This window comes from Crocodylus siamensis, chromosome 10 (assembly GCF_052110815.1).
Source record: "Crocodylus siamensis isolate JL-2025a chromosome 10, ASM5211081v1, whole genome shotgun sequence".
In the NCBI taxonomy this organism is placed as follows: domain Eukaryota; kingdom Metazoa; phylum Chordata; order Crocodylia; family Crocodylidae; genus Crocodylus; species Crocodylus siamensis.
In genome coordinates, this window is record NC_143404.1 from 50,418,655 (window position 1) to 50,445,032 (window position 26,378).

At 46.7% G+C, this 26,378-nt stretch overlaps 1 protein-coding gene across 3 annotated transcripts in view; it reads right to left on the reverse strand.

Annotated features, from left to right (window-relative positions):
- DLGAP4 (DLG associated protein 4) overlaps positions 1-26,378 on the reverse strand; it is a 359,708-nt gene that overhangs the window by 72,341 nt on the left and 260,989 nt on the right. For all 3 annotated transcript variants that reach the window (XM_090064375.1, XM_090064374.1, XM_090064373.1), the window contains 2 exons: positions 22,501-22,551; positions 20,994-21,240 (listed from right to left, as the gene is read on the reverse strand). In XM_090064375.1, the coding sequence (XP_089920501.1) occupies positions 20,994-21,240; positions 22,501-22,551 (298 nt within the window). The remainder of the gene's footprint in view (positions 1-20,993; positions 21,241-22,500; positions 22,552-26,378) is intronic.

Here is a 26,378-nt window from a genome sequence, read left to right on the forward strand (position 1 = left end):
CATCTACTGTGACCAAAGGACAAGCAGTATTTGACTTAAACCATCTAACCCTCATTCCTCATTTACTTCTTCATCTTCTTTCAAGGACTGAGTCGTCAGCCTTTCTACTATCCTCATATGGGAAACCTGCTTTCTCGTGAAAAATTCCATGGCTTTTCTGACTGACTTTTAATACCTTTTTGATATGGGAATCTAGTGAATGCTTCACCCCTTCTCCTTGCTTCCATTCTCCTCAAATCCCACTGATTTACCCCACCCTTCTCCTCCAGGAGACTATACTCTTAGGCACTTAAACCCCATTTTATAAATGACAGATCTCCGTCCCTCCAGGGGACTTAATATTTTATGCAGTATTCCAGATCAGTGAGCATGCCACCAGTTTGAATAATGACATGAACAGACAGTATTTTCCTGTATCCAATCTTTATATAGTATACATTATTTACTCTCATAGCTGCATTGCCCAAAGTGATTACAGCCATTCTTTTAAATTAAGAACTTTTGTAAAGGGCTCCCCCTACCCCCTCAGTCCTTACTACTGTGAAGTTGTAGAGCAAACTGACGGGCTTGACCAAGGAAAAGGCAACATGGTCATGAGAAGAACAGCACTCCTGTGTGCCCTTTTGCGGAAGGGCAAACAGCAGAAGAGCAGGTTATAGTACTTCAGCTGATGCAGGAAGAGGACTGCTCTTATACCTACATCACAGCACAGATTTCATTGTCGTTGTGCAATCCCAGACACTATTTCAGTAGTGTTTGCACTACATTAAAGAACAAGCAAGCATGCAACGGAAGTTATGAGAGAAGTCAACAACTGATGAATTATTTAGAGGCTTTATAAAAGTAGAACCGTGAAAGAGGCAAAGAGCAGCAAATAACCCTGTCTGCCTTGTAAGTCAGAACAACCCTAGGCTGCCAACCTTTCCCAGGTTGTTTCCCCAGAACTAGCTTCCTTTCACACTGAGTATCTGATCCAGAGTAAAGCATAGGTGACAATGGTACCACTGACCAAACAGTGAAAGCCCTTATATACTACCAAGACTTTAAGCTGTGCCCAGCAGCAAGATTAAGAAATTGTCTTTGCAACCTTTGGAATCTAGGGGTTGTATATAAATCACACTCATCTAGATGACTTTGCAGTTCCACAATGGAAATTTAAAAGCTAATCTGTCCCTTATAAATAGGGCAGCAAAGCTAGTATCCTGCCTCCCCATCATTTGCACCTTCTACCAGGGCCAGGTGGGTGATGTGGCTGACCACCCAAGATGCCAAGGTCAGGGGGGTACCTCCCTGCCCTGGCCAATACTTAGCCCTCCCTATGCCTCCAGCTGCTGCTCAGGAAGAGCCTGATGTGGGCTGGTGGATGGGAAGGAACCAACTGCGAAGTTGGAAGCCTCTGCCCCAGCCAAAAGGGACATGATGAACCAGGCCAAGCCAGAGTGACCAGGGCACCACTTTCCCTAAGGCTGGCTCTGCCTTCTACCATCTCATTCTAGAGGGACATGTGCACCATTCTGATCCCTGCCTCTCGTGATGGCTCCTGTGTCTATTACAGATATTGGTACAGTTACCAATACTGAAGTCAAACACTTATGAGAGCAATATACTAAGGCTCCAATCAGCCCAATGAGGTAGGGAAGTGCTATTATCTTCCTTTAGGTGATGGGAAAGAGAATCACAACTGCACTAAAGCCCAAAGTTTCCAAAAGGTACTTAGACACTTAAGCAACCTCTTAAAGTCACATAGGAAGCCTGTGGAAAATCAGATAATTAAATGCAGGTCAAGTCCTGGCCTGATGGCAAACATGGAATAGCCTATTGTTCCCCTTCTGCTTTGCCACTCAAGAGGACAAAAGGTTTACTTAATGCCCTCATCTGGAAGACAGTGCCTATCATTCATTAATTTTACAAGATCCCAATTCCTCATTAACTAGTAAGTTAATAACTTTAGTCATATCAACAAAGGGAAGACTGCAAAAGCACAGTCTCTTCCCCCGCACTCTGATTTTGTGTGTTAGAGACCAGATATAGATTGCAGGGGAGGGGAAGGGAGGGGTGAGGAGATCATTCTTTAAGCTCCTATAGAGTCACTCGGCAACCATCACCATCATTGTGCTCTGAATACAATCTTCATGGAACACCATCATGACACCATGAACCCTAATCTGCTTTCCAAGCAAACTGCAATTATACTTATCAGTCTTTTCTTTTTAAATCTGCTTTGATAGGAAATGCACTGACAATTTTTCATGGCAGAAATTAAAATGGATTTTTCTTGAACAAGGCCGCCCGCCTGCACATCCCTTATCCTCCCTGCTCACATACATTCCTGTAATTTGCACTAAATCCAATTACACTTCCTCAACCCATGAAAAAAAAATCTGAAGCTGTTTTGAGGTTTGCAGGGAGCAGGAAGTGTCAAATGAAAAAGAGGTGGGGGGAGAGGTGGAATTGAACTTTTTGCCATCTGGCTCTGACATCTGACTTCTATCAATAGTGTGCAGTTCATGGGGGGTAAGGGGGAGTTATTTTTCCAGTGCTCCGACATGGCAAAGTGAACTGTCGGCCTGAACTCCCTGCTTGCTATACATTTGGGTGAAATGGGACTCAGTTGTGTTCACACACAGCCAGTCTTTAGGTGACTGGATATGCAGTTATTGACTATTGTCACACATCTTAGTTCTCTGTTAAAAGCATTTTAAGATCTCTTGCTCTGACTACTATAGCAGTGAACTTCAGAGCTACAGGTCTCCTGTATGTTATGCATGCTGGATTGAAGCAGGAGACAAAATAACCTTGGGCTAAATAGTCAGATGCAGACACAGAAGTCTAACAGAATTTCATGTCCAAAAACTGGGCAACTGCCCAATTTACACTGGGTCACCAAAGCTAATGTAGATTTTGTGGACTGAAGGAAGGGGGGTGGGGGGAAGAGGGAAGTGCAAGGTTAGTGGGACTTAACACTTAACTTCTGGGCCCAAGTGGCAAGATTTTCAGTTGTCCACAAACTGGTAGGGGCACTCATGGAGGACACAAACCTATTGACCTCTAGAAAGAGTAGGAGTGATACCTTTACTTAATTAAGTACTCCTGTATTTCTATATGCCCTAGTCTTCCAAGGTACTTAAGTCTTCAAAATAGTTTGGTTAGAGTGAATATGACTCCATATAACAGTCATCCTCAACCAGGGTGCCTATTGTGGTCTTTCCAAGTTCCTTGGACTAGAAGAATTGCTCTATTATTTTTCCATAATCCAAAAAAAAAGTGTGAAAGCTAAAAGCAGGTTTGAGAACCACTGCCATGTAGGAGTTAAAGATAGTAGAATCTAGTTCCAGGTTTTGGTAGCATAGTGGGAAGTTTTCTCCACTTCCTTAGAGGTATATTCTCTTGCCCTCTGATCATGTGCGTGGCTCTCCTCGGGACTCTCTCAAGCTTCGCCACATCTTTCTTAAATTGTGGAGCCCAGAATAGGATGCAGTACTCCAGCTGTGGCCTCACAAAGGCTAAGTACAGTGGGAAGATGACATTCTGAGATTCACTTGAGAAGCATCTATGGATGCAAGCCAGAGTTTTGTTTGCTTTACCAGCTGCGACATTGCATTGGTGGCTCATGTTCATCTTGTGGTCAATCATGACCCCCAAGTCCCTTTTGGCCGTGGTGCTAGCGAGTGTAGTGCTGCTGAGCCTATAAGTGTGTTGTGGGCTCCCCCCTCCCCCCCACCTGAGGTGGAGTATCTTGCATTTTTCCATATTGAATGACATCAGGTTCATATCCACCCACTTACTAAGCCCATCCAGGTCAGCCTAGATCACCAGCCTATCCTCTGGTGTGGAAGCTCTACCCCAAACTTTAGTGTCATCAGCAAACTTGGCCAGTCCGCTTCTGACACCAGTGTCCACATCGTTAATAAAGATGTTAAACAGAACAGGTCCAAGGATGGAGCCTTGGGGGGACACCACTGGTCATGGATCACCATGATGATTCACTTCCATCAACTACCACTCTCTGGGTCCGACTTCAGGGCGAACTCCCCAGCCATCGGACTGTGATGTAGCTGACATCACAGTTTGCCAATTTTTCCATGAGGAGATCCTTGGGACACCAGATCAAAGGCTTTTTTAAAGTCCAAATATATGATGTCAATCTCTTCTCCCTTGTCCAGGTGATATGTGACCTGGTCATAAATGGAGATGAGATTGGGCAGGCGAGATCTACCCACAACAAACCCGTGCTGGCTGTCCCGCAGGATGTTGCCATCAGCCAGCTTGTCTAGTATGGTCTCTTTGATAATTTTTTCCAGAATCTTTCCAAGGATTGAGGCCAAGCTGATTGGCCTGTAGTTCCCCAGATCTACTTTCCTCCCTTTCTTGAAGATAGGCATCACATTGGCCTTCTTCCAATCTTTGGATACTTCACCTGAGCACCACAAGTTCTCGAATATCTTTGCCAGTGGCTGTGGTATGATGCCTGCCAGCTCCTTAAGTACTCTGGGGTGCAATCTGTCAGGACCAGCTGACTTGAAGGTGTCCAGCCTCTTCAAGGTATACCTTTACAAGGTCTACACTGATGCTGGGTATAAATTCACCCTCACCCTGGCTGTCCCACATCATGCTAGGCAAGTAAAAAACCAGCACAAAGTATCCATTAAGCAGGCTGGCTTTTTCCTGAGTGTCAGTTGTCCCATTTGGTTTAGCAGGGGTCCAATGTTATTCTTGCTTTTCTTCCGACTCCCCACATATTTGAAAAAGGACTTTCTATTGTCCTTGATACGTGTAGCCAGATGGAGTTCGGTTGCAGCCTTGACTTTACTGGTTTGTTCCCTACAGGTCTGGACCTGTGCAGAGTACTCCACCTTAGTGGTGATTCCAGTCTTCCATCCTTTATAAGCCTCTCTTTTTAGACATAGGAGGTCCATGAGTTTCCTGATGAGTCAAGGGGGTTGCTGTGCCCTTCTGCTACCTTTCCTCTGAGATGGGATGGACTTGTGCTTTCAGGATCGCTCCCTTAAGGAGCAACCACTCATCTTGGACTCCCCTCCCTGTTATCAAAGTCAGCTTTCCTGAAGTCAAGGACTTCTGCATTGCTGACCGACTTGCCAGCTTTACCTCTCAGAAGCAAATAGTTGGAATAATGCCTACCTTAAAAGTAGAATTGAAGATGAAGGCAAAACTGAACTTGATGGGGGGCAGAGGAGGAAGGGGGATGTTTATTCTTTCCACAACTGTGCACAAGGATATTTCCCTTAATTCAAAAGGCACAACAAGCTTGGGTTTTAATCACTAACAATGTTTGCTATTTACTGTATATGGAAAAATCTATGCTACTAAGCCCTCCTGGTGAAGCCTGGATTCTCAGTTCAAGTAAGCCCTGTAAGGAGTTCAGAGCCTTAAAATTGCCATTACACAGTGCCACACACCTAGCTCTTGAATAGGAGCCCATAGACCAGATTCTCAGCTGATGGAGGCCAACTGATTTATATTGACTAAGAATCTGGCCCAATTCCTTCCTGCTTTGTTTTTTTGTAGGCAGTTTACAGTGGGAGGCAGAGCAGGATCCCATTTCTGCCTTGGTCATATGCTTCATGCATGACCTTGGAAGTAACTTTCAGTCCTGTCTCTTACAAGAGGGTAGGGATCCACTCCTACCTAGAGGTTGCTAGAAGGCTTACTTGGGTTTTGAACTTCTTGAATAGAAGCAACTCGAGGAATATAGACGATTAGCTATGTTTACTTAGTGCTTTTAAACCAGAAGGCAACTAGAACCCCTTGATAAGCTTTATCAAGGAAAAATGTCCTCCCCATTCTCCCACAAGCCACTAACAGCCTCCGCTTAAAACAGAGGATAAAAGAAATTTATAATAGAAGATCTTATCAGTGTGCAAAAAGATGTAATTCCAAGCTGGGAAATGCTCACAACCCACTCTGGCAGAACTCTGCCAAGTCCTTAAATAACTACAGGCACTGGTGGCCCCCAACTGCTATCAATAAGAGCAAAGAGCCACCCACAGCCCTCCCAAAGGAAACACAGCCAGTCACATCCCACAGTAATCAGTGTCACCTGGACAGCATAGGACAATGAAACACTAATGCCACTTTCTCCTTAATGTACAAGTAACTACTGGGCTGCTGCATTAATCTAGTCAGGGTCATGCCAGGTCATGGAACACAAGGAAATCAGCACAAGCCTTGCAGAGCTTAAATTGGGCTTCAAGCTTCACCATATCTAATCTCCAGTAAGAAATAGTTCTGCAGCCCACATGGAAGTATTTTTATAATGTTAAAAAACATCAATTTTTTAAATTCTAAAAATACAGGCACAAACTGAAGTAGATATTGCTACAATGTTGTTAGGGTCTACTTATGCTGCCTCATCTTGCAGAATGCTGTTTCCCATCTCTGCACACGTGTTCCAATAGCAGGAGATTGGGGAAGAACAGGTGCCCTGACCCCAGGATGCAGAGGTCATGTCCCTTGGGTCATGTGCCTAGTACCCTGGTAAGGAGCTTGTGAGCTACAGCAATGTGGAGCCCTTGCTTATTGCACTGACCCCTGGCAAGGCTAGGCAATGGTCAGGTGGCTTACAGGCAACAGACCTAGAACTGGGGGGAGCTCAGAGCTCTTTGGGCTTAGACCTCAGCAGTTCATCCCAACGCGGTTAGGCTTCATGCCCCATGCACTGGTAGACAGCTCTTGGTCACACCTCACTGGGTAGACAAGAATGGGTCAGATGAGAGGACCTGCAAAATGCCTGTCCAGGGAACAGAGTCCTTGTACCCACTCAGTTGTCATATTTAGCACACAGAGAAATTGACAACTGCTAGGCACCACTGGATCCGTTTTCAACATGTTGCTGCACACAGGGCAGACCAGGAGAGACTAGATCAAACCTTAGGATGAATATTAAGGAAAGTGGCCAGGAAGCAAATAAAGTTATGTATATATGCACTTTTGTTTGCTTCCTAATGAAACCCGAGCAGGAACAGAGGGCTGGAGACTTCCTGGAACCAGAGACTGGCTTTTAAGAACTCATGCACTTAAGACACCAGGTTCTGTGCTGTAGGAAGAAAACAGAAGGAAAATGCTGAAAGTCTGGACATGCAGTGGGATGGAGGATAGGCCCTGTGACATACAGTGCTACTGATGTTTTGCTTCACCTTCTGAATGAGGGAATGGGCCTCTGTGCAAAGATGGTTCCTGAAAACAGCACTTCTTAGAAGCATCTGAATGAAGGGAGCTCAAAAGGGGGAAGGGGAGGGTCATATCACTGCTAACAAAATGGGGAGTGTGGGAGTAAAACTCTACTAAGCCAAATCTGTCTTTCATACCCCATCTCTGCTGATGTCATGTTACCAGGGGACAGTTCCAGTGACTGGTGATGAGCATGGTACCACAGTGGCAACTTCTTCAGCATGACTCTTCCTCTCTGGGAGAATCTCTCTCAAAAGGCTGTTGGACTGCACTGAGGGGCCTCTTCCTAGCCCCCAAGCATCTCAAGCCAGACCTTCCCACTTGATCTCCTTATATAAATTCAAAGCTTTCTCTGTGGGAAGAGCTGCACTCCAAACTGGATGTCCCTGTTCCCCGTAAGTCAAGTATAGCAAAGGCTGGGAATGGAGAGATCAGATTCCTTTGCTGATAAGGATGAGCACGGTCTGATTCAAGACTTGTTCAGTTCTGTGTTTTCATGAATGGCTTTCCACACAGGGTCAGATGCATCACACTAAGAGCCGAAGTGTCCACATCTGCACCTGGATTTTGGTTTATTTCATGTGTTTACATCGGGCAAAATTCCATTAAGAAGAATGCACTTACTCCAGCATAACCAAAAGGAGGATCCAGCCTTTCAGTTCTGTCTTAGAAGAAAGTCTTTCTTTAGCTGAGACAGAGACAGATGGAAGGAAAAACAAATAAAAGTGCCTATGTCTTTTTGCTTGTTGATTCTCCATCGCTGCTTCAACTAAGGGGCCTTCTGAATGGGGGAAAGGAGAATTTAGGCTCTATACTTCCTTTAGTTGCCATCTTCAGTCCTATGTGGACTGAAGCTGTAGCACTGTCACATGGGGTTACAGTCAGGATTTGTTGAGGGGAAGGAAGGGAATCAGTAGAACAAGCTTCCACCTGAGAAAGAATGAGCAGAACCAACCTATACACAAACTGAACCCACCTGAATGCAGGACTGAACTCAAGTACTTTGCTTGAGCACACAATCACTGACCGATGGGGCTCAGGACTACTGTAATGGTGGGTTCCTACCCAGTTGGAACTGGGGCTCCAGCTGGACTTGTTCTGGCCATCCTGACCAGCTCCACGTTCAGGCTGGAAGGATGGCAGTGGAAATGGGGAAGTTCTGTGCCATTGCAAGGCCAGGTGTGTGCTTGCCTGTACTCATGTCACAGTCTGAGTTACGGGGGCAGCGTCTACTTCCCTAGGGTGCCATGCCCATGACAGCAGTTGTGCAAGCAGCAGCTCTCCTTTAACAAGGTTGTTTACAGAAGATTTGGCCTGTACTGGGGTTTGTGGCTCTGCAGGTAGTCTTATTCCCTGTGCTGCCCAGGCATGGAGCTTGTGTATTGCTTGAAGTACTTGCTTTTACAATAGATCCTTGAGTGCTGTGATTTATTTATGATTCACTGATTGCTCTACATCCTGCAGAGATGAACAGGACTGACATTCAAAGCAAAGAGAAAGCATATAGTACATTGATAAAACGCCCCACTCCAAACTGGCTATTCATGGCAGGCATTAGTGAGTTTATACCTTGGACACTGCTTCCAATTTCCATCAGTGGACTCTGCTGACAAGCCTGATCTATTATCAAAGACAAAGCAGGAAAGTGGATCCAAAGAAGAACCAGGCTGGAGACCTAGCCCCTCTCTTCTCAGCCTGGGAAGGTTTGGAGCCATGCACGAGTTCCACAGTTTTGGATCTTTGTTTATAGTTTCACAGATGTTAGGGTCAGAAGGGACCTATTAGATCATTGAGTCCAACTCCCTGCCCTGGGCAGGAATGAGTGCTGGGTTCAGATGATAGCAGCCAAGTGTCTGTCCAATTTCCTTTTAAACACCTCCAAGGAAGGGGACAGCACCACCTCCCTTGGAAGCTTATTTCATATTTTGGCAACCCTTACTGTAAAGAATTTTTTCCTGATATCCAATCTGAATTTGCTCTCTTCCAGTTTGTGGCCACTATTTCAAGTTACCCTGACAGGCGCCCTGATAAACATTGTATCCTTATTTCTTGCTGCGCCCCCACAATGAGTGTGGGGCCACAAGATCACCTCTCAGCCTCCTCTTGCTGAGGCTGAAGAGGTTCAGGTCTCCCAGCTGGTCCACGTAGGGTTTTTTCTGTAGGCCTTTAACCAGGCGAGTGGCCCTCCTCTGAACCCTCTCCAGGTCTCCTGAAGTGCAGCGCCCAAAACTGGACACAGTACTCCACCTGTGCAGCCTGACCAATGCCATGTAGAGGGAAAGTACCACCTCCCTAGACCTGTTTGTGATGCATCTACTTATGCAAGTTAGCTTTACTTATTAACTCCTCACACTGGTCACTGGTGACTCATGTTCAGGCTTACCAGTTCAGAGCTTTCTCTGGAGTTTGCCAAAGAAAACTAAACATATGCCAGTTTAATTATTTTCTCCCTGTGAAGCAGGTGCAGGTCCTGGAAGGGCAGATTAGCCCCTAGTGGAAACAGCTTGTTTTAGTGGATGGACTGTCAGCCACATAGGGTTGTAACTGACTTTTGAGCGATCTAAATCAATTTTGATCTGAGCCCTTATTAATATTCAGGTCATGACTCAACAGAAAGAAAAAGACAGAAGGGCACTGAGGGAACAGAGAGAAAGCAGTCCAGCACAAGAGATGATGCAGCAAAGGAGAGCAACAAACAGAGAAGTTCCTTTTGCTCTGTTTCTCTAGGGGATGCTTGCACTCAGCTCCTGTTGGCTGAACTTGCTGACATTGCCCAGGACAATCCCTGTCAATTAGAGCACCTCAAAGCAGTGATGGCTGTTTGTCTTCAGTGTGTCAGGTACAGCTACAGTGCATTCTAATTATAATGTACACCCAGAGCTGAGAGCCTCAGAGATGGAGATACAGAGATAAAAGTTGGATCCAGCTTAGAGGGGTGCTACAAAGGAGTCAGCTGTGATCCCCTAGTACTGGGGCTGCTTCTGTATTAGTCCAAGCAATGGGGCTGCTTTGCCAATAGCTGTACCGCCCACGGCCATCTTCCAGCTATGAACAGGCAGAGTGCAATGATAGTGATGCCAGCTCCCTTCCTGCATGGCTTCTGCTTTCCAGCACCATTGTGCTACTGAAATGATGTAATGGGGCAAGAGAGAAACAGGGAGAAAGACACATCTACCCAGAGCACAGAGAGATACCCACACAGACAGACATGCACACTAAAGAGCAGCAAGAATGCTCCCTGAGGGAACCTGCAGTTCCCATGTTTAAACACAAGGGTCTAAGCTACAAAAACGCCCTTAAACTGTGCGTTTTTGATTTGGAGAACGAACCCCCAAGAAGCACTGAGTAGCACATGGACAAGCAGCCCACAGTCCTTTCCATCTGACATGGTGCCTGCAAGGGCAGGGGACTGCACTCAGAGACCCAGGAGGGTCCTCCCTGTCCTCTGTCCCAATTTCACACCCTGGGGAGCCCAGTCAAAGAGCACAAGAGCAAAATAATGTAATGGGAACATAATTGGACAGGCAGCAGGGAGGGATAGAACCATTGCTTATCAGGGCCTGGGAGCCATCCTTGAGGGTGACTACAGCTGGTCAGATTGAAGCACCAGGTGTGCGGCCAGTCAGGAGACTGAGACCAGCACAACACAGGGAGATGCCTCAGTGGTCATGTGCAGCCTCGCAAAATGGACATTAGGGCTTTCTGACACCATTAGGGGCCTCTGATCCCTCTCAGAGGCTTTCACTACACACTGCTGTGTTGTCACAACCACAGTGCCTACTGTGGCCTAGTGGACAGGCTACTGAACATCCATAGATGCTTCTCAAGCAAATCCCAAGACATCATTCTCCCATTGTACTTGGCCTCGGTAAGGCCGCAGCTGGAGTACTGCTGGAGTACTACATACTGGAGTTTTTGGCTCCACAATTCAAAAAGGATCTGAAGAAGTTTGAGAGAGTGCAGAGGAGAGCCACGCGCATGATCAGAGGTCAGGAAAACAGACATTATGATGAGAGGCTGAGAGCCATGGGACTCTTCAGCCTGGAAAAACGCAGGCTTGGGTGATCTGGTGGCCACCTATAAGTTTATCTGGGGTGCTAACCAGGATCTGGGGGAACGTCTGTTCACCAGCGCGCCCCAGGGGATGACAAGGTCAAATGGTCACAAACTCCTCCAGAACCATTTCAGGCTGGTGGACATAAGGAAGAACTTCTTTATAGTCTGAGCCCCCAATATCTGGAATAGACTGCCTCCGGAGGTGGTTCAAACACCTACTTTGAACACCTTCAAGAGAAATTTGGATGTTTATCTTTCTGGGATCCTATGACCCCTGCTGATCCCCTGCCCTTGGGGCAGGGGGCTGGACTAGATGATCTTCCAAGGTCCCTTCCAGCCCTAATGTTCATGAACTGAGACTCGTGAGATTTAAGGTCTAGGTCTGACTCTCCCATGGTTTGGTGAGTAGCACTACATGAGTCACTTAATAAATTTCATAGATTTCATAGACATTAGGGGCTGGAAGGGATCTCATGAGATCATCGAGTCCAGCCCCCTGCCATAGGCAGCAAGTCTACTGAGGTCAAATGATCCCAGCAAGATAAGCATCCAAATGCCTTTTGAATGAGTCCAGAGTAGGTACTTGCAGCACCTCTGGCAAGAGTCTGTTCCAGACTCTGGACATTTGGACTGTAAAGAAGTTTTTCCTTATTTCCAGTCTAAATTGGCCAGAAGTTTGTGGCCATTAGACCTAGTTATCCTTTGGGGGGCCCTGGTGAACAACTGTTTTCCCAGATCCTGGTGCACCCCCCTTATATACTTATAGGCTGCCACCCAGTCTCCCCTGAGCCTTCTCCTCTCCAGGCTGAAGAGTCCTACTTCACCCCTCTCTGCCTGGGTTTCCATATCTGTACAAGGAAGACAATACTAGTGACTGCCTTTGCTTTGAGATCTCTGCTGCAAAGTGCTCAGTGCTACTGTTAGTAGTGGAAACCACCCATGGCTGTTTTCATTCCACTCTCTGTGACACACACACCCTGCAGAGGGAAACACAGTGTTGGTCAGGACCCACCAGCCATGCCTAGGTCCAGTTATTGTGCCCTTTCTATGGGTATCTGCCCTGCTCACTCACTGGGACCCTTTATACTGGTGGGAGCCATAAGCTTCCCTTGTCTACAACTTAGTTTTGTTTGCGGAGGACTCTGTGGAAGGTACACAATTTCTTGGTCCAGGCCATGCAGCAGCAAGGCTGACAGGGTACCAGACACATACATACATATCCAGGGGCACCAAGAAAGAAAGAGCTACAGATGCCTGCTAAAATCTCAAAAGCAAAGAGCTTGGTTTCACGGACATGAGGAGTGGGGGGAATTTTAGTTACTGTTGTTTGAAAGCAGTTATAATAAACAACATGGATATAAATATTCTGATGAAAGAGAATGTGACCTGCAGCATGGTGTTGCTAGTGTGGTTTCCCCAGTAGGTGGGAAAGGACCAGAGAGAGAAAAATATACTTGGGTCTCTTCCGCTGCACACAGATCCAGTACAGGCAACACCCACACACACACACAAATGAGAATGAATGGAACAAAGATTTTCTTCATACATGCACAATGCAGACATGCCTGTCTTTCTCCTTTACCCACACCCACATGCAATCCTCCTTCCTTATAAGCACAGATACACATATGAGCTACCTAATCATTTCCTGCTGTTATGCTGGTGAAAGACAAAGCTATTTCTGGAACATGAAATCTAGGTCAAAAAGAAGGAGAAAATCTGAAAGGAAATTAGCAATTTTCCCCTTGACAAGCCAGCTGGGGTCAGTGCTGGCTGCATCCATTAGTAATGGGGCTGCTTGGTGCCCCTCTCCCAAGCATTAGCCTTTCAAATCAGTGCTGAACCCAGCTTTCTGGCCAGCTTTTTTTCTTTTCATTCAGGCTGCTTCTCATTTTTTCCCTGCAGATGGGAGGGCCTGGAGGAAGCCATCATAAAGCCAGGCAGGTTTGAAGGCAAATCCCCAGCTGGTCTGGAGACAAAGAAAGAAAGCTGAGTTTGCATTATAAATCAATGTGCGGGAGTGGGAAGCATATTTGACCTAATTATGCAAATATTTTCTACACAGGAGAAGAGAAGATGAAGGTGCCTTTCCCTTGCAGGCTAAGGGACAGTGACCTTTGCGGAAGCCACTGATAGTCATTCTGTGGTCAAATGTGCCTCAGTTAGCAGCCTATCTTTGTGATCTTATTCAGCGTGACATAATAACAGCCATAAAAGATAGCACAAAGTAACCACGTGACATTGTGCCTTTGTGCTGTGACACAAGAAGCGTGCATTGATATTGGGACTGTCTGCAATGCCATTCTGCACCTGTGCACCCTCACAGCCCCATGACACAATGTTACAGTACTAACATAATTGCAAGGCGCAAAACACACAGGAAGCTCTATAAATGTCCAGGGAATGGAGCTGGAAACCTACATCTCAGATCCCTGACCAGGGTCATCACTCATGCAGGATGTGGGAGTGACCAAGAGGAACTGAGGCAGTTCTATAGATTTAAGGTCCTGTGGCCATGCCAGGCTGTGCAGAAAAGTAAGATGAAAAGCAGACAAAACACGAGAGGCTCAGTTACTCTATGATCTATGAAGCACTACTCTGGGGAATGTCAGTGCTGGACAGAAACATTCATCCTTCCCTGAATGTGAGGCTCTTTGCTGTTCTGCAGGGGTCTACTGGACAAGGAATTCCCAGTGCTTCTTCTAATGAAAGAAAACCAGGGCTGGGGGACAAGAGGGAGGCCTTTGTTAAAGCAAAGGATCCAGAATGGCTGTCACCAGGCTGATAATTATGTGAATAGGTTTCATTGGGGCTTTTTAGTCTCATGCTTTGTGAGACACAGAAGCCCTGTTTAAGGTTGATTAAAGGCAGCTCAGCATCTGTCTTCCTGTCTGTCAGATGTGAACTAATTGCTGTATAATGTGCAACAGACCTATGTGTTTGCAGAAGGAACTGGGACAGTGTGGCTGAGCTGATCAAAGGTGTGATGGCTGTCAAACCACAGGTATCCCAAGGTGTGTACACACACAGAGACATATACCATATGTATATGCCCCCCTCAAACAGACCTAAAGAACTTATAGCATGAAATAAAATGAGAGAGTGGGATGAGTATAATGGACTCAATTAGCTGGGGACAGTGTTCATTACGCTATTTAATGTTACACAGGGGATTCCCACCTCACTATATTTTTGATCTTCTCCTGTCAAAGGTCCAGGGGGCCAGGGTTTGAGCGCACATGTGCATCTTCATGACAACTGATTCAGCTCTTCTGAAATACACAACATTTAGCAGTGTTGTACACACAGAGACGAGGTCCTGGTTCTCCTCTCTCTGACATGGGTATAAAACAAACGATTCCACTGAATTTAGTAGATGGCATCAGAGAGGAGAATTAGCCCTGATTTATGGTACAGAGTTTTGCTGAGAGACCTCTGAGGGAGAGGAGACATCTACACCTACACCTTCTGCTGGCTGCCATGATTTCTGTAGCATGTGCCTTCCCATGATGCACTTCATACCCTGCCAGCACAGTGGATGAGTGGGGCTGCATGGAGCTACCCGAGCCATCCTGGTGTGCACATACTATGGCAGCTTCCCTGTGGCACCAGAATTTCTGTCAACAGGAACATCCCATGGCCTTAGGCCACAGATTCGCAGGCATTAATGCAAATGGACTATAGCTTACCTCTGACCAGCAGTGTGCCTAGAGGACAATTTTGTCTTGGCTCAGCTTGGAAACACTGTACCTGACTCTGAAACTGTACCCCTAATATATCTTACATATTTTGACCAATGCAGTCACACGAGGAGGTGACTGTCCAGGGTCCCAAGACCCTCTGAGACATGGTAGAAAAACAAACCCAGTTAAACCCTCAGCAGAGCACAACTCCACCTCCCTCTACCAACTCCAACCCCCTGGGAAGCGCAACTCTAACAGCAACTTAGGCAAACAGATGTGCCTTATAGGGCTCTCAGCAAACTGGCACAGTGAGAGTTCAAACTGGGGCCCCTCACTGTGGATGCATTATCACTGGGGCTGGGTAAAGGGAGCAGCTGGGAGAGGAGAAGGGCATGGGAAGGGATACATGGTCAGCAAGATGAGGATGAGGAGTCTGAACCAACCGGGGAGCCCCAAAACCTATTTGTTCCTCCCTCCATCCTGGCTATTGTTTCATCCAGGGTCCTGCCTCCCCTTGATGGATGTTGTCTGTAATCTCTCTGGAACATGGCCCGTGTCATTATTCAATATGGGAAGTGCCATGCCTGCCCATGAACCTATATACAATGAAGGTAATGAAAAGCGAGGGAGAGGCCAACATGTGGAAGGCTGTGTCTCTTTCTTCGTGGGTGGGTATGCATATTTCTGTGGGTGAGAGCATGTGCCAGCAGTTTTGCCCACAGCAGATGTTACCAGACCACTCCGAAATTCCTTACTAGGAGACAAAGCCAGCTTCCTGAGCTAAAGGGTGGCAATGCTAACACAGGCTTCAGGCACGTGTTAATGACAGAGTCTGGTGTAATGGGTCATTCTTTCGGTTACTGCAAGGTGCTGGGGCTGCTACATTTGCTTGGTTCTGCAGAGTCCCACACTGCTGCAGGTTCTTGGCACTACTGCAGTCTTCTGAGGTTACTGCCTGCTGCAGGACCCTGGCTGACACTACAGCAGAGCTCTGGGATTATCAGGTCTTACCTGGAGCTGCCAGTCTTGGATGACAACCCAGGCTCCCGGCCCTGCTGTACACAATCAGCTTCTTTCAGACTGTGGCAATGTCATCTCCTAACCTGCATTCTCCTAATTGTTCCCTGCATGCCAATACTATGAGCAGTACTCAATACTGTGAGTGCCCTTTCCATTGGCTGCCAGGCTGAGCAGTGGACATTGCTGTTTTCCATGGCCAAAGGAATTAAGCCAAACCTATAAGCTAAGAAACCACAAGATCCAGATTTTCAGTCTGTAGACAAAGCTACTGCCTCTGCAGCAGCAGACATCATGACACGCTTTGAACTTCTGATGCCATGGATAACGACAACAGCAAGTGTGCTAATTGTCACCAAGTGGGAAAGGGATCATTCGGATCCAAACTGACTGTCCTCTCTGGTTACCAAGGAACAGCTGAGAGGCACAACTGAGATGCCATCCTGGGAAGGAATTTAAAGAGACACACACACTGAAGGGTGTTTCTCAGAAAGGTACCAAACTGACTTACCCCTTGCCCCTTTTGTAAACTAAGGGAGTTTATACACATGCTCTGGGAGTGGGGGTGGGAGGGGAGCACTTTAATTAGAGCAGCTCCGACAGCCACTCTAATTAAAGCGCCTGGAGTGTCTCAGGTAACAGCGTCCCCATGCTTAAATATGGCAGTGGGGGCACTTTAACTAAAGCTAGTTTGACGTGCTTTAGTTAAAGCATCCCCACCACCATTTTTAATTTTGGATACACTGATACACGAGGCGCTGGAGTCTGCTGGAACATGGTAATTACCATGCTCCGGCAGATTCAATGAATCAAGCCTGTTCCAACACGCTGTAAATACAGTGCATTGGAGCAGACCTGCTGCTCATGTGTAGGCACCTAAAACTTTTGGGGAACTAATTTAATCACAGCAACACCTATAAAAGCAGAATTATTTCCTAAGTCTCAATGGGCAGAATTCTGTCTCACCTGGTCAACAATCAAAGTGCAGCATGCCACCAACTGAGTTCCCCAGCTCAGGGTTTGGCCAACAATAGGCAGTCTCCCCCTGAGACCCTGCTTTGTCTGTAATAGCTGGGAAAATGGACCCTTCCATCCTGCCAGACCCCTAAGGGAGGGGTGTAGGGAGTGTTGAAAGGACAATGAGCCATATGTTACACTCAGGATCAGCACTTTGCCTGCCAAGATGGACAGATCCAGCCCTGCTTTGCTTATACAGTGATGGATGCACATACACATATGGTTATGGCCTGTCTCTGTGGCCCTGCCCCCTTGAGATGTGCTCTTGTCATAAGCATGAGTATCAGAATCCATTTATATGCAGCTGAGAGATCAACCTAGCAACTGGACTGTCATCCAGTGTCCCTCCCTCATCAGAGCTGCATGGACCCCCCCCAGCATAGCACAGAGGCCCTGACAGGCCTGCTGCCTTTTGGATGAAACATAAAATGGAGGCTGTGATCACTTCCATGCAGAGTTTGCAAGTATTTCCAAGGCCCCTGGCATCACACTCTCTCAACAGCACTTATCATTAATGAGCATGTGACACTTTTTCCAAGAATACTGGTACTAGTGTCATGTCCAAATTCTGGTATCAGGTCCAGGTCTCCTGGGTTCTATGCCAAGATGTATTCTCCTGACTCCACTTTTTGCCTTGGCACGTGTTAACTATATGTCTGTGCTACAAGACCATTGTGAGACTTCTCAGATTGGTATCTCCAAAGCACTTTGTGGTCCTCACTAGAAGGCCCCAAGGAAGGTCTGTGTATTCTGAGGTGATTCTATAACGCTTGGCAGAAGCGTGGAGAGTGTCTCGTATAAGTAAAATCCCTGCTCTGTGCCATAAAACCTCCTGAGGTCGCCTGCTAATATGCTCTGGGGGAAGTGCCTTCATGAGCCTAGTCTGATCTTATGCCTCAGTAGGAAGAACTCATCCAATTTAGGCCACTGCTAGTTAAGTTCATGTTATGTAGCTGGGTTTTGAAAACCTCCAAGGATGGAGGTTCCACCACCTCGCTAGGTAAGCTGTTCCAGTGTTTTACTAAACTCCCATTCTGATTACAACGACATACAGAGCCCTTCAGCTTGTGCCTTATGTTATTGTATTTTAGGTGCAGTATTCTTTGCTTCCTATCCTAAATTAACCTAAAGTATTGCTATGTAGCATTAACAGCTGTCATTGCCCTTTTAGAGGTAGCTACATTTCAGCAATCGGTAAAATGATTTTGACCAAGCCCTTTTGAGAACTGTAAGGCACTATAGTTATCAGAGCCCTCCTGTGGGCTGGGTGACCACAGAACCACTATTAAAATATCCCCTTGTCATACCTAAGAATCGCCTCTAACAAATCATATCCCAGATTAGAACCATCAGCTGTTCATTGCATTTTAGGCCCCTTGCATACTCTGGGGTAAGGGAGCTACTTTAGATTTACTCCTATGGGTGAAGAGAACTGGGGACTTTGCTTTTTGAAACACACTTATTCCTAATTGCAGGAGACAGGCCTGTCTGGAACTAATAACATCAATATCCAAAACCAAGAGAGGCCCACAAAGAAAACTGGATCTGAATTTTACCATATTGTTTACCAAGTGCTGGTGCTATGTCAAATTTGCAAGGAACTGGAATTTTGGGGATAACGTTTGGTTCACTGTTCCCTTGAGGCCAGAGCAAGATCTGTCTGTTCTTTCGCCAAGTTAAGAAACATTTAGGTCTGGGGTTTTGGCCCAGCTCATCTTTAACAAATAACATAAACATACTACTAACTCTACAGCAGTTGTAGAGGGATTTCAAATTCCATGGCACATCACAGATATGAAGGAATTGGAACCCATACAACACAGGTTAAATATCAAGGTGTCTGGTGGTTGAGCTGACTTTGAAAGAGACCTAACCTCTAAACTGGCATCAGCTCCCATAATCTTCCAGCCACTCTTCTTGCCTCCTCATCCTAATAATTTCAGAGATATGGCAAATATTTACAACAAACTAGGAAGTTCTTGAACATTGGGGTGTGCTGCAAACCCTACAAGTCTGGCCATCTTCCAAGTCCTGGTACAGCAATGTGGACTCATCCAAGTCTCTGGGAATTTGTGGCTTTGCTCTGAGATTCAAGGGTTTGCTTGAACCTAAAATTCAGTAAGACTTAGACAGTTCAAAGTCATGTGGTTCAAAACCTGTCTTAAATTGTTACTGGACAACAGGTCTCTGATGTTCTATGTGAAATCAGTTCAAAGATTCTCAGTATAGTTACCAGTGGAGAAGCATCTAGGCCACAAAAGCCAGTTAGTGCCAATGGGTACTTTCAGCCAGGGACTGATTTGATCATGAAGAGGACTAACTTCCTTTCCATCACGAGAAATGGCCTTTTTGAATCATAGCTGGGGATGGTGGGCAGAACAACACAGGAGAAACTTGCACTGAGTTGGTGGGTGAATATACAATGTGGTCTTCAGGGTTTCCAGTCTCTCCCCTTTCACTGGCACCACATTCACTGTGCACATTTGTACAAAAGAACATTCAGTCTGCTCTAGCCCTCAGTTGTCTCAGGCAGAGGATGCCTCACAGAGGTTACCATGCTAATAAACCTGACATCAGTGTTTCTTTATCACCCAGGAAATGGGCCCATACCTTTAGAACTCTCCTATCTACGGTATCCACATGCTTTGGTGTCTTGCTGGAAGAGTCAGATCATTGGACCTGAGACCAGCCAAGATGGGAGCCCCTTGGGAATCCACAGTAGAATCACTGACTCACTATTAGCTCTCATGAGAAATCCTCTGAGCAAGGCCAAGCTCTGTCTAGTGCAGTTTGTGTGGGTTACAGATCAGAAGCATGAAAGAGAGGAGGGGTGAATTGAGGAGAGGGGAGGATTTTACTATCATCTGATCAGTATACTCCAGCTTAGTTCACATAGCAAAACATATTACAGAGCAGACACCAAGGGCCTGAAAAAACATTGACATATAGGCAGGTGGGCCCTCCTCATCTGTGATGCAGATGTGTTAATAGTTTTACAGGGATCCCAGTAGGGTGAAACAGGATCACATTTGGAGGCTCAGATAGCAAACAGGAGATGCAACAGGATCTGCTCCCAGCCCTTTTTGGGAATCCACAACATAGCTTCAGCACTCACATATTTCACTAGGACCCTGTCTGGAATGAATCTGGGCCTTGGAGACATACAGCCTGACAGGCTGTTGTTCTGTCAAACACTTGGTCTGGCTGCAAGGTCACCAGACAGGTGGAAGGATGAGGTGGTCTGAGGTACTGAACTGCATTACCAAGCCACAAAGTTCAGACCTGGATAAAGACTTTCCCCAAGTTCCTTGTGGATTTAGATGTGGAGTTTAGGATTTGCTAGAGCACAGAGAAATCTCCAGCCACCTCTTCATTTCTCTCTCTCTTTATTGAAGTAAAAAGCTATACCACCCAAGGCTCATCCATGAAGCTTTCCTGATTATCACTAATGCTTGGAACCAGGTGAAACCCATTCCAACTTCATCTCTTGTATCAGCAGACTCTACATCCAGCTGTCCAAGGCTGGCAGGCTCCTGGAGGTACCTGGCTTAGCCCACGTGCTGCTGGATCAGCTACTGCATCTGATGGAACAGCTGTTGCCCACAGCCCTAGTTCAATCTTCAACTGGCCTAATGAACATGGCGCAAACTCAGCAAGTTTCGCTAACAGGGGAGAGGCTATGCTATGTGGGCAAGGCCCTAAGTGTCTGAACACCTGCTGTAGAAGACAGCTCAGCCACATCAAATAAGGCCATCACCTGGGCTGTGCCCAGGATAGCAGCAGCATTAAGATAATTGATTCCAGAACCAGAAGGATTTCAGTGCTGCCTTATGTAGATACTTTTGTGGGCACTGTTCCTCTAATGCTGTTATGGGGACAGCATTTGACCAGAATATTAGCACCCAGAGCCCATAGGCTTTCAGAATCTGATGCTGCTATCCCATCTCCCTGTGCCAAGAGAATCACATTTTCCACTCCTCCCCACCACCCCAGTGCCCCCCCTCTCCCACATGTATGCCCCACAGAACTCACTGCTGTTGTTGGGAAGTGTCCTGCTGCCACTGATGCTGCTGGCTGGAGGTGGTGAGATGGAGCGCACAGAGGCTGTGTCTTCTTCCTGGGAGCAGCCTGCCTGGATGGCACGGAGGTAGCTATGGCTCCGGGAGCGGAAGTAGCTGGGCAGTGGCAGGTCCAGCACCTCCACAGCAGCGGACTCAGCTTCACTGTAGTTTGAGTCACACACTGCCTCATACTGGTCACTCAGCTCTGCCTCCCTTGTCTGCAGGGAAGAGAGAAGACCCAGAAATTACCCTTCTCTTCAGGGCCTGTTTTCTCCTCTCTGCTGTGTGCATGGCTTTTTCATGGCAGTGTTCATCAGGCTGCTGAGTTTATAAATAGGTTTTCTTTATCTGTAAGCAAGCACTTCAAGGTGTAGTGGTCAGAGCTGGCAGGGGCCAGGTCTCCTGGGTTTTATGCCAAGACGTCTTCTCCTGATTCCATTTTTTGCTTTGGAACTTGTCAACTATATCTCTGTTCTATAAGGCCATTGTGAGACTTCTTACATTGGTATCTCCAAAGCACTTTGTGACCCTCACTAGAAGGCACCAGGGAAGGTCTGTGTGTTCTGAGGTGATTCTACAATGCCCTGGCAGAAGTGTGGAGTGTGTCTCTTATAAGTAAAATCCCTGCTCTGTGCTGTAAACCCTCCTGAGGTCCCCTGCCAATGTGCTCTGGGCTAAGTGTCTTCATGAACCTAGTCTGATCTTATGTCCCAGTAGGAAGAACTCATCCAGTTCAGGCCACTGCTAGTTAAATCCATGCTGGTCATGTAGACTGTGGGGACCAGGCAGTGTGACACCTCAGAAGGCTGCTGCATCCTCTATCTCTCATACCACCCATCCAACCCTAGGCTTTCCTAGAGGCAGATGATCCTGTTAGCTGTTGATCTAGGAGAGGTTCATATTAGAAGAGCTGACCTAAAATTAATACACACACCAAATATATGAATAAATTATCAGTAAACAATGTCTGCTAAGCCAACTGCCCCAGTAATACATCTCTTATGAAATCTGACTTCCTGTAATTGACCTGTGCTTCCAGCTGTCTGTCTTCTCTCACCCTTTCCCACCTGATACCTGTCTTGTAGGGCAGGAGTTATTCAAAATGACCAACAACCTTCCCTGATCAACAAGGGTCTGAGTCGGTCATTGCTGAAGCTTCACTGATTTCAGTGGCAGCTGGATATGACAGGTTCATTAATTCTTCCCAGAGACTGGCACTTGCTAACCAAACACCCAAGAAAGGCTGGTCCCACTAAAGCCACCGTAGGAGTCTCTGCAGAAAGTTGTTTGTGTCTTGACCTTTCCCTCCCACTCCTCCCAGCATGTACTGCTCCAACAGGACATGCTCCTGAGGCAGTTTTTCACAATGTGCTACATCCTGAAACACACGGCCCTGACTGTTCGAGGGGGAGACATCCATAGAGGGCAACAGGACAAATATCTATAGGGTCCAATAGGAAATGTCAGATGGACGGTACCTGCTCTCCGTGTGTAAATATCTGAGGGATAAATGAGGGCTGTCCAAATATCTGGAAGAAAGAGTTGGAGAAGGTTAAACAAGAGAAGTGGGGACCTGTTACACACAGGCATTTCACAGGGACCGCAGACAACGGGGAACAGACAGACGTTTCCCCTATAACTGCTGCTGCCTCCCACTCCTCTTGTACTTTTTTAGAGATCCTTTGAAGCGTAAGAGGCGGACCTCTGTTCCTCTTGCAGGCTATTAAGATGGTTGTAAAAATACAACAAGACAAACCACCATGGGATCCTTCCAGGCCACAGAAAAGCCACTGGACACATTTAGTGTAGCGTGGTGACAAATGCAAAGGCCTGAAGCCCAAGAGCCCAAAGACAAGCATGGATTCAAATGAATGGGAGAGAATCCCAAGACATCCTACAGTGGCTATTCAGGCTATTCTGGAACTCTTGGGGCAATGGAGTATGGACACAACAACTCCCTCTTCTAACTGCAACACACGAATGAAGCCTCAAGCCAGGACATGGCTTGCTTCTACCATCTGAAGGCTCTGCAGGATCCAAAACAGAAATATGGTAAGTAGAAATGCCATGTCCATGAGGACTGCATCAACACTGAGACTTCTCAGTCACTTCCCACCCGTGGTGCTACCATCAGCACAGCTCCTTCATGGGAGCAATGAGGGGAGCACTCATGGTGATGCAAAAGGAAGCATTATCTGAATGTCGTGTGACTCTGCTCAGAGTGAGTTGAGACAGCACAGTGGCAAACCCCTTAGAATTTGGTCTTTTCTGCTCCATCACTGGAACAGTGCAAGGGGAGGTGATACCACATAGTGGTAATACTCCCCTGACTCAAAAGCAGAACCAGGATATAAACAACTTGCCACAAAACTAAACAGAATTTGCTTCATGTTAAAAAGATACTCTGAAGTCTGCTGGAGTGAATGCTACAAAGACACAGCAAGCTGGATCCTTCTATTCTGTTCTACCATTCCCAACACTTGAGTTTGCAGAGAACATTTACATCACCAGGTCTACACTGCTGGAGGTTGGCACAAGACGCAACACTGGAAGGATCTGGATCTAAGATCTGCCTGAAGATCAGAGGGTTTACAGGTAGGGTTCAGTCTGCCCATCACACATAGGGCTTCCCTGTAAAACCTGAATGTTCCAAATTTGAGAATTACATCTAGCTCCTAACTTGGCAGCTGATACCCTTTGCAACAGAGGGCTGAAAGAGACACCAAACTGAAGAATGCCAGGCTTCAGGGGCATTTGGGCGTAAAGACAAGTCTTCATAAAACTTGTCGTCTTGGACCAGGAGCCAGCCTTGTAAATCAATGTGACACGATCGACACTGACATGGAAAGGCATTATTGTCTACTTCACTGGATGGACTATGAATGATGCTTTGGGGAACTCCTGGAAATGGCAAAGGTGAGGGAGAAAATTTGAGCCTCGCTTTTGGATGACATAGAAGGAGATGGTACAAACAGCCTCACAACCTGGTACTGAATCAGATGAGGAAGGAGACACAAGAAGGATATGTAAGGGCAAGACTTGAATGAATGGCAGTGCAGTTGCTTGGGGCGCATGTCAATGCTCTACAGAACACCTTTGCTGCTGCACAATACCATGGCTTGGAGGGATGAAGCCAGCCCTTGTTTAAGCAGCTCCAGCAATGCAGAGTTACTCTAAGACTGAATTTGATGAACCAGATGCTGAGTATGTTCCCCATAGTTACATTAGTGTTCTTTAAGTTACCAAAATGGAAGTGAGTGCTGCATGCTGGGAGCCCACAGTCCACCTCAGCTATTACAAGGGGGGTTGCACAGACTTAGCATCTGAATCCCAGTGAAGTTCATAGGGGGACTCTTGTAACAGTCTGACACTTCAGGCAGTAACTTTGGTTAAGACGAAAGAGTAGTACATTAGGTTGCTTTCTCTAGAGATCTGGATCCAGGCACAAACTAGTGTACATATGAAATGGATGTGATGGTACTACTTGTCTGCATAGTTAAACACCCAACACATTGTTGGAATACTGACAGAACAAGAATTTTTATTAGCAATATATAATCCCCAAGGGATAATACTGTGTATCCGTGTATGGAAGATCTCAAAATGCTCTACAAAACTAAGCAATCTATCCCATTTCACAGATGGAGAACTGAGGCACAGGAAAGAAGAGGGTAGAGGTGGACATGAACTGAAAGCCAAACCCCCAAAAACTTTGCTTGTGGATTGGAACTGTAGCATGTGGGTCTATTTTGCTCTCTGTTGCCCATCTGGTGGGTGAGAACAATACTTTGGTTGCTGGGTGTCTAGCCTACCTCTAACCCTAACACTGTGCTGCTCTTGTCCAGCACATGCTTTGGCAATAATGGCAGTCTGTGAGCAGGAGAGGCTTAGGAACAGAATGAGGTATGTGTGTACATGTGTGCTTATGTGCAAACAGAGAGACTTGATCTGCTATTACAATAGACAGAGGTCTATTGTGACGGCATAAAACAGCTAGGAAACTGTTAAGGCAGTGGGCTAACTAGTGGAAAAAATTTGGGAACTGGTGCTAGGCTTGCAACCTCCCTTCTGGTCATGAGCCCCACTGCAACTGAATGGTGTGATCCTGCCTATAGGTGCCAAAACCCCTAGTCTGAAAAGCAGTGGGTCAAGGGATATCTGCTTGTCACATGCCTCAAAACGGAGATGTGGGGGAAATGTGTTTCCTTCTTCTGGGCACTGAGATATATCAGTTTTGCCTTCAAAAGGGCCTGACCTGGACTGAGGTCAGGCTCCTTCCAGAGGTTCACCCTTTCTACTGCTTATTTCCAGATGTTCATTCCTGGACTCTATGCAAAGTTGTTCCTGGTCCACCTGGGCAGAGGGGGTGGGAGAATAATCCCCTCTCCCAGGAGCTGCCTGCTGCAAGGGCCAGCTTTGATTGTGGAGCCCAGGTGGGGACAATGTTCCCCTGCCCCTGGCAGCAGGCAGCTCTGATAATAGAGCTGGGGCTGGGACATTGCTCCCTGCCCTTGGCAGCAGGTAGCTCCCAGGCCCAGTTCCAATCTTGGAGCCAGAGCCAGGACTTGCTTGCTGCTAGGGGAAGGAGCAATGTCCCAGCCCCAACTCACTGGGGCCAAGAGCTGCCTACTGGGGGGGAGGGGAAAGGAGGGGACAGGGGCAGAGAACATCATCCCAGCCCAGCTCCCTGATCAGAGTGGGGGTTGGGAAGGAAGCAGCTGCCTGAGGCAGGCGTAGGGGGTGGGAGGCAATGTGCTTAGAGTTGGAATAGCTCCCCCACCCCCAGGCCTGACACTGGTGCCCCCTGTCAGCCCCTGGCTGGCACCTGGAGGAATCTAGAGCTCTCCCTGGCTGCCATATAGTAACAGAGCAGGGCTGGAATAGTCCTGCCCTGAATTCCTCCAGTAGGAAGCAAATTTGCTCCTGACCCGCACATGTGTAGATGTGCACTGTAAAGTATTTTTCTGTGCAGTAAGCTTTCTGAGCATTAATTGCATGTGATGATGTGCCCACAGGGTTATTCAGGAACAGCTACTGTACTTTAAATTAGCATGTTAACTTCCATTAACTTTCAGATACATAGGAGCACTTTAAAGTGACACACAATATCCACATGTGGAGATGAACTAGGTTAACTTTTCCCTAAAAGCTTTATCTTGTAAGGTCTTGACTGCATGAGGAAATTAGTGTGAAGGAAGTGAGGGCGTGAATAAGTACCAATTCAAAAGCTAGCTACTCTGCACTAAATTCCTCATATGGGCACTCTACTTTGAATATGAAATAAACTGCTTTGCACTGAATGTGGATTATTTAGTAGGACAAAAGTTCACACTCTACTTTCTGCAGACTAACTTCC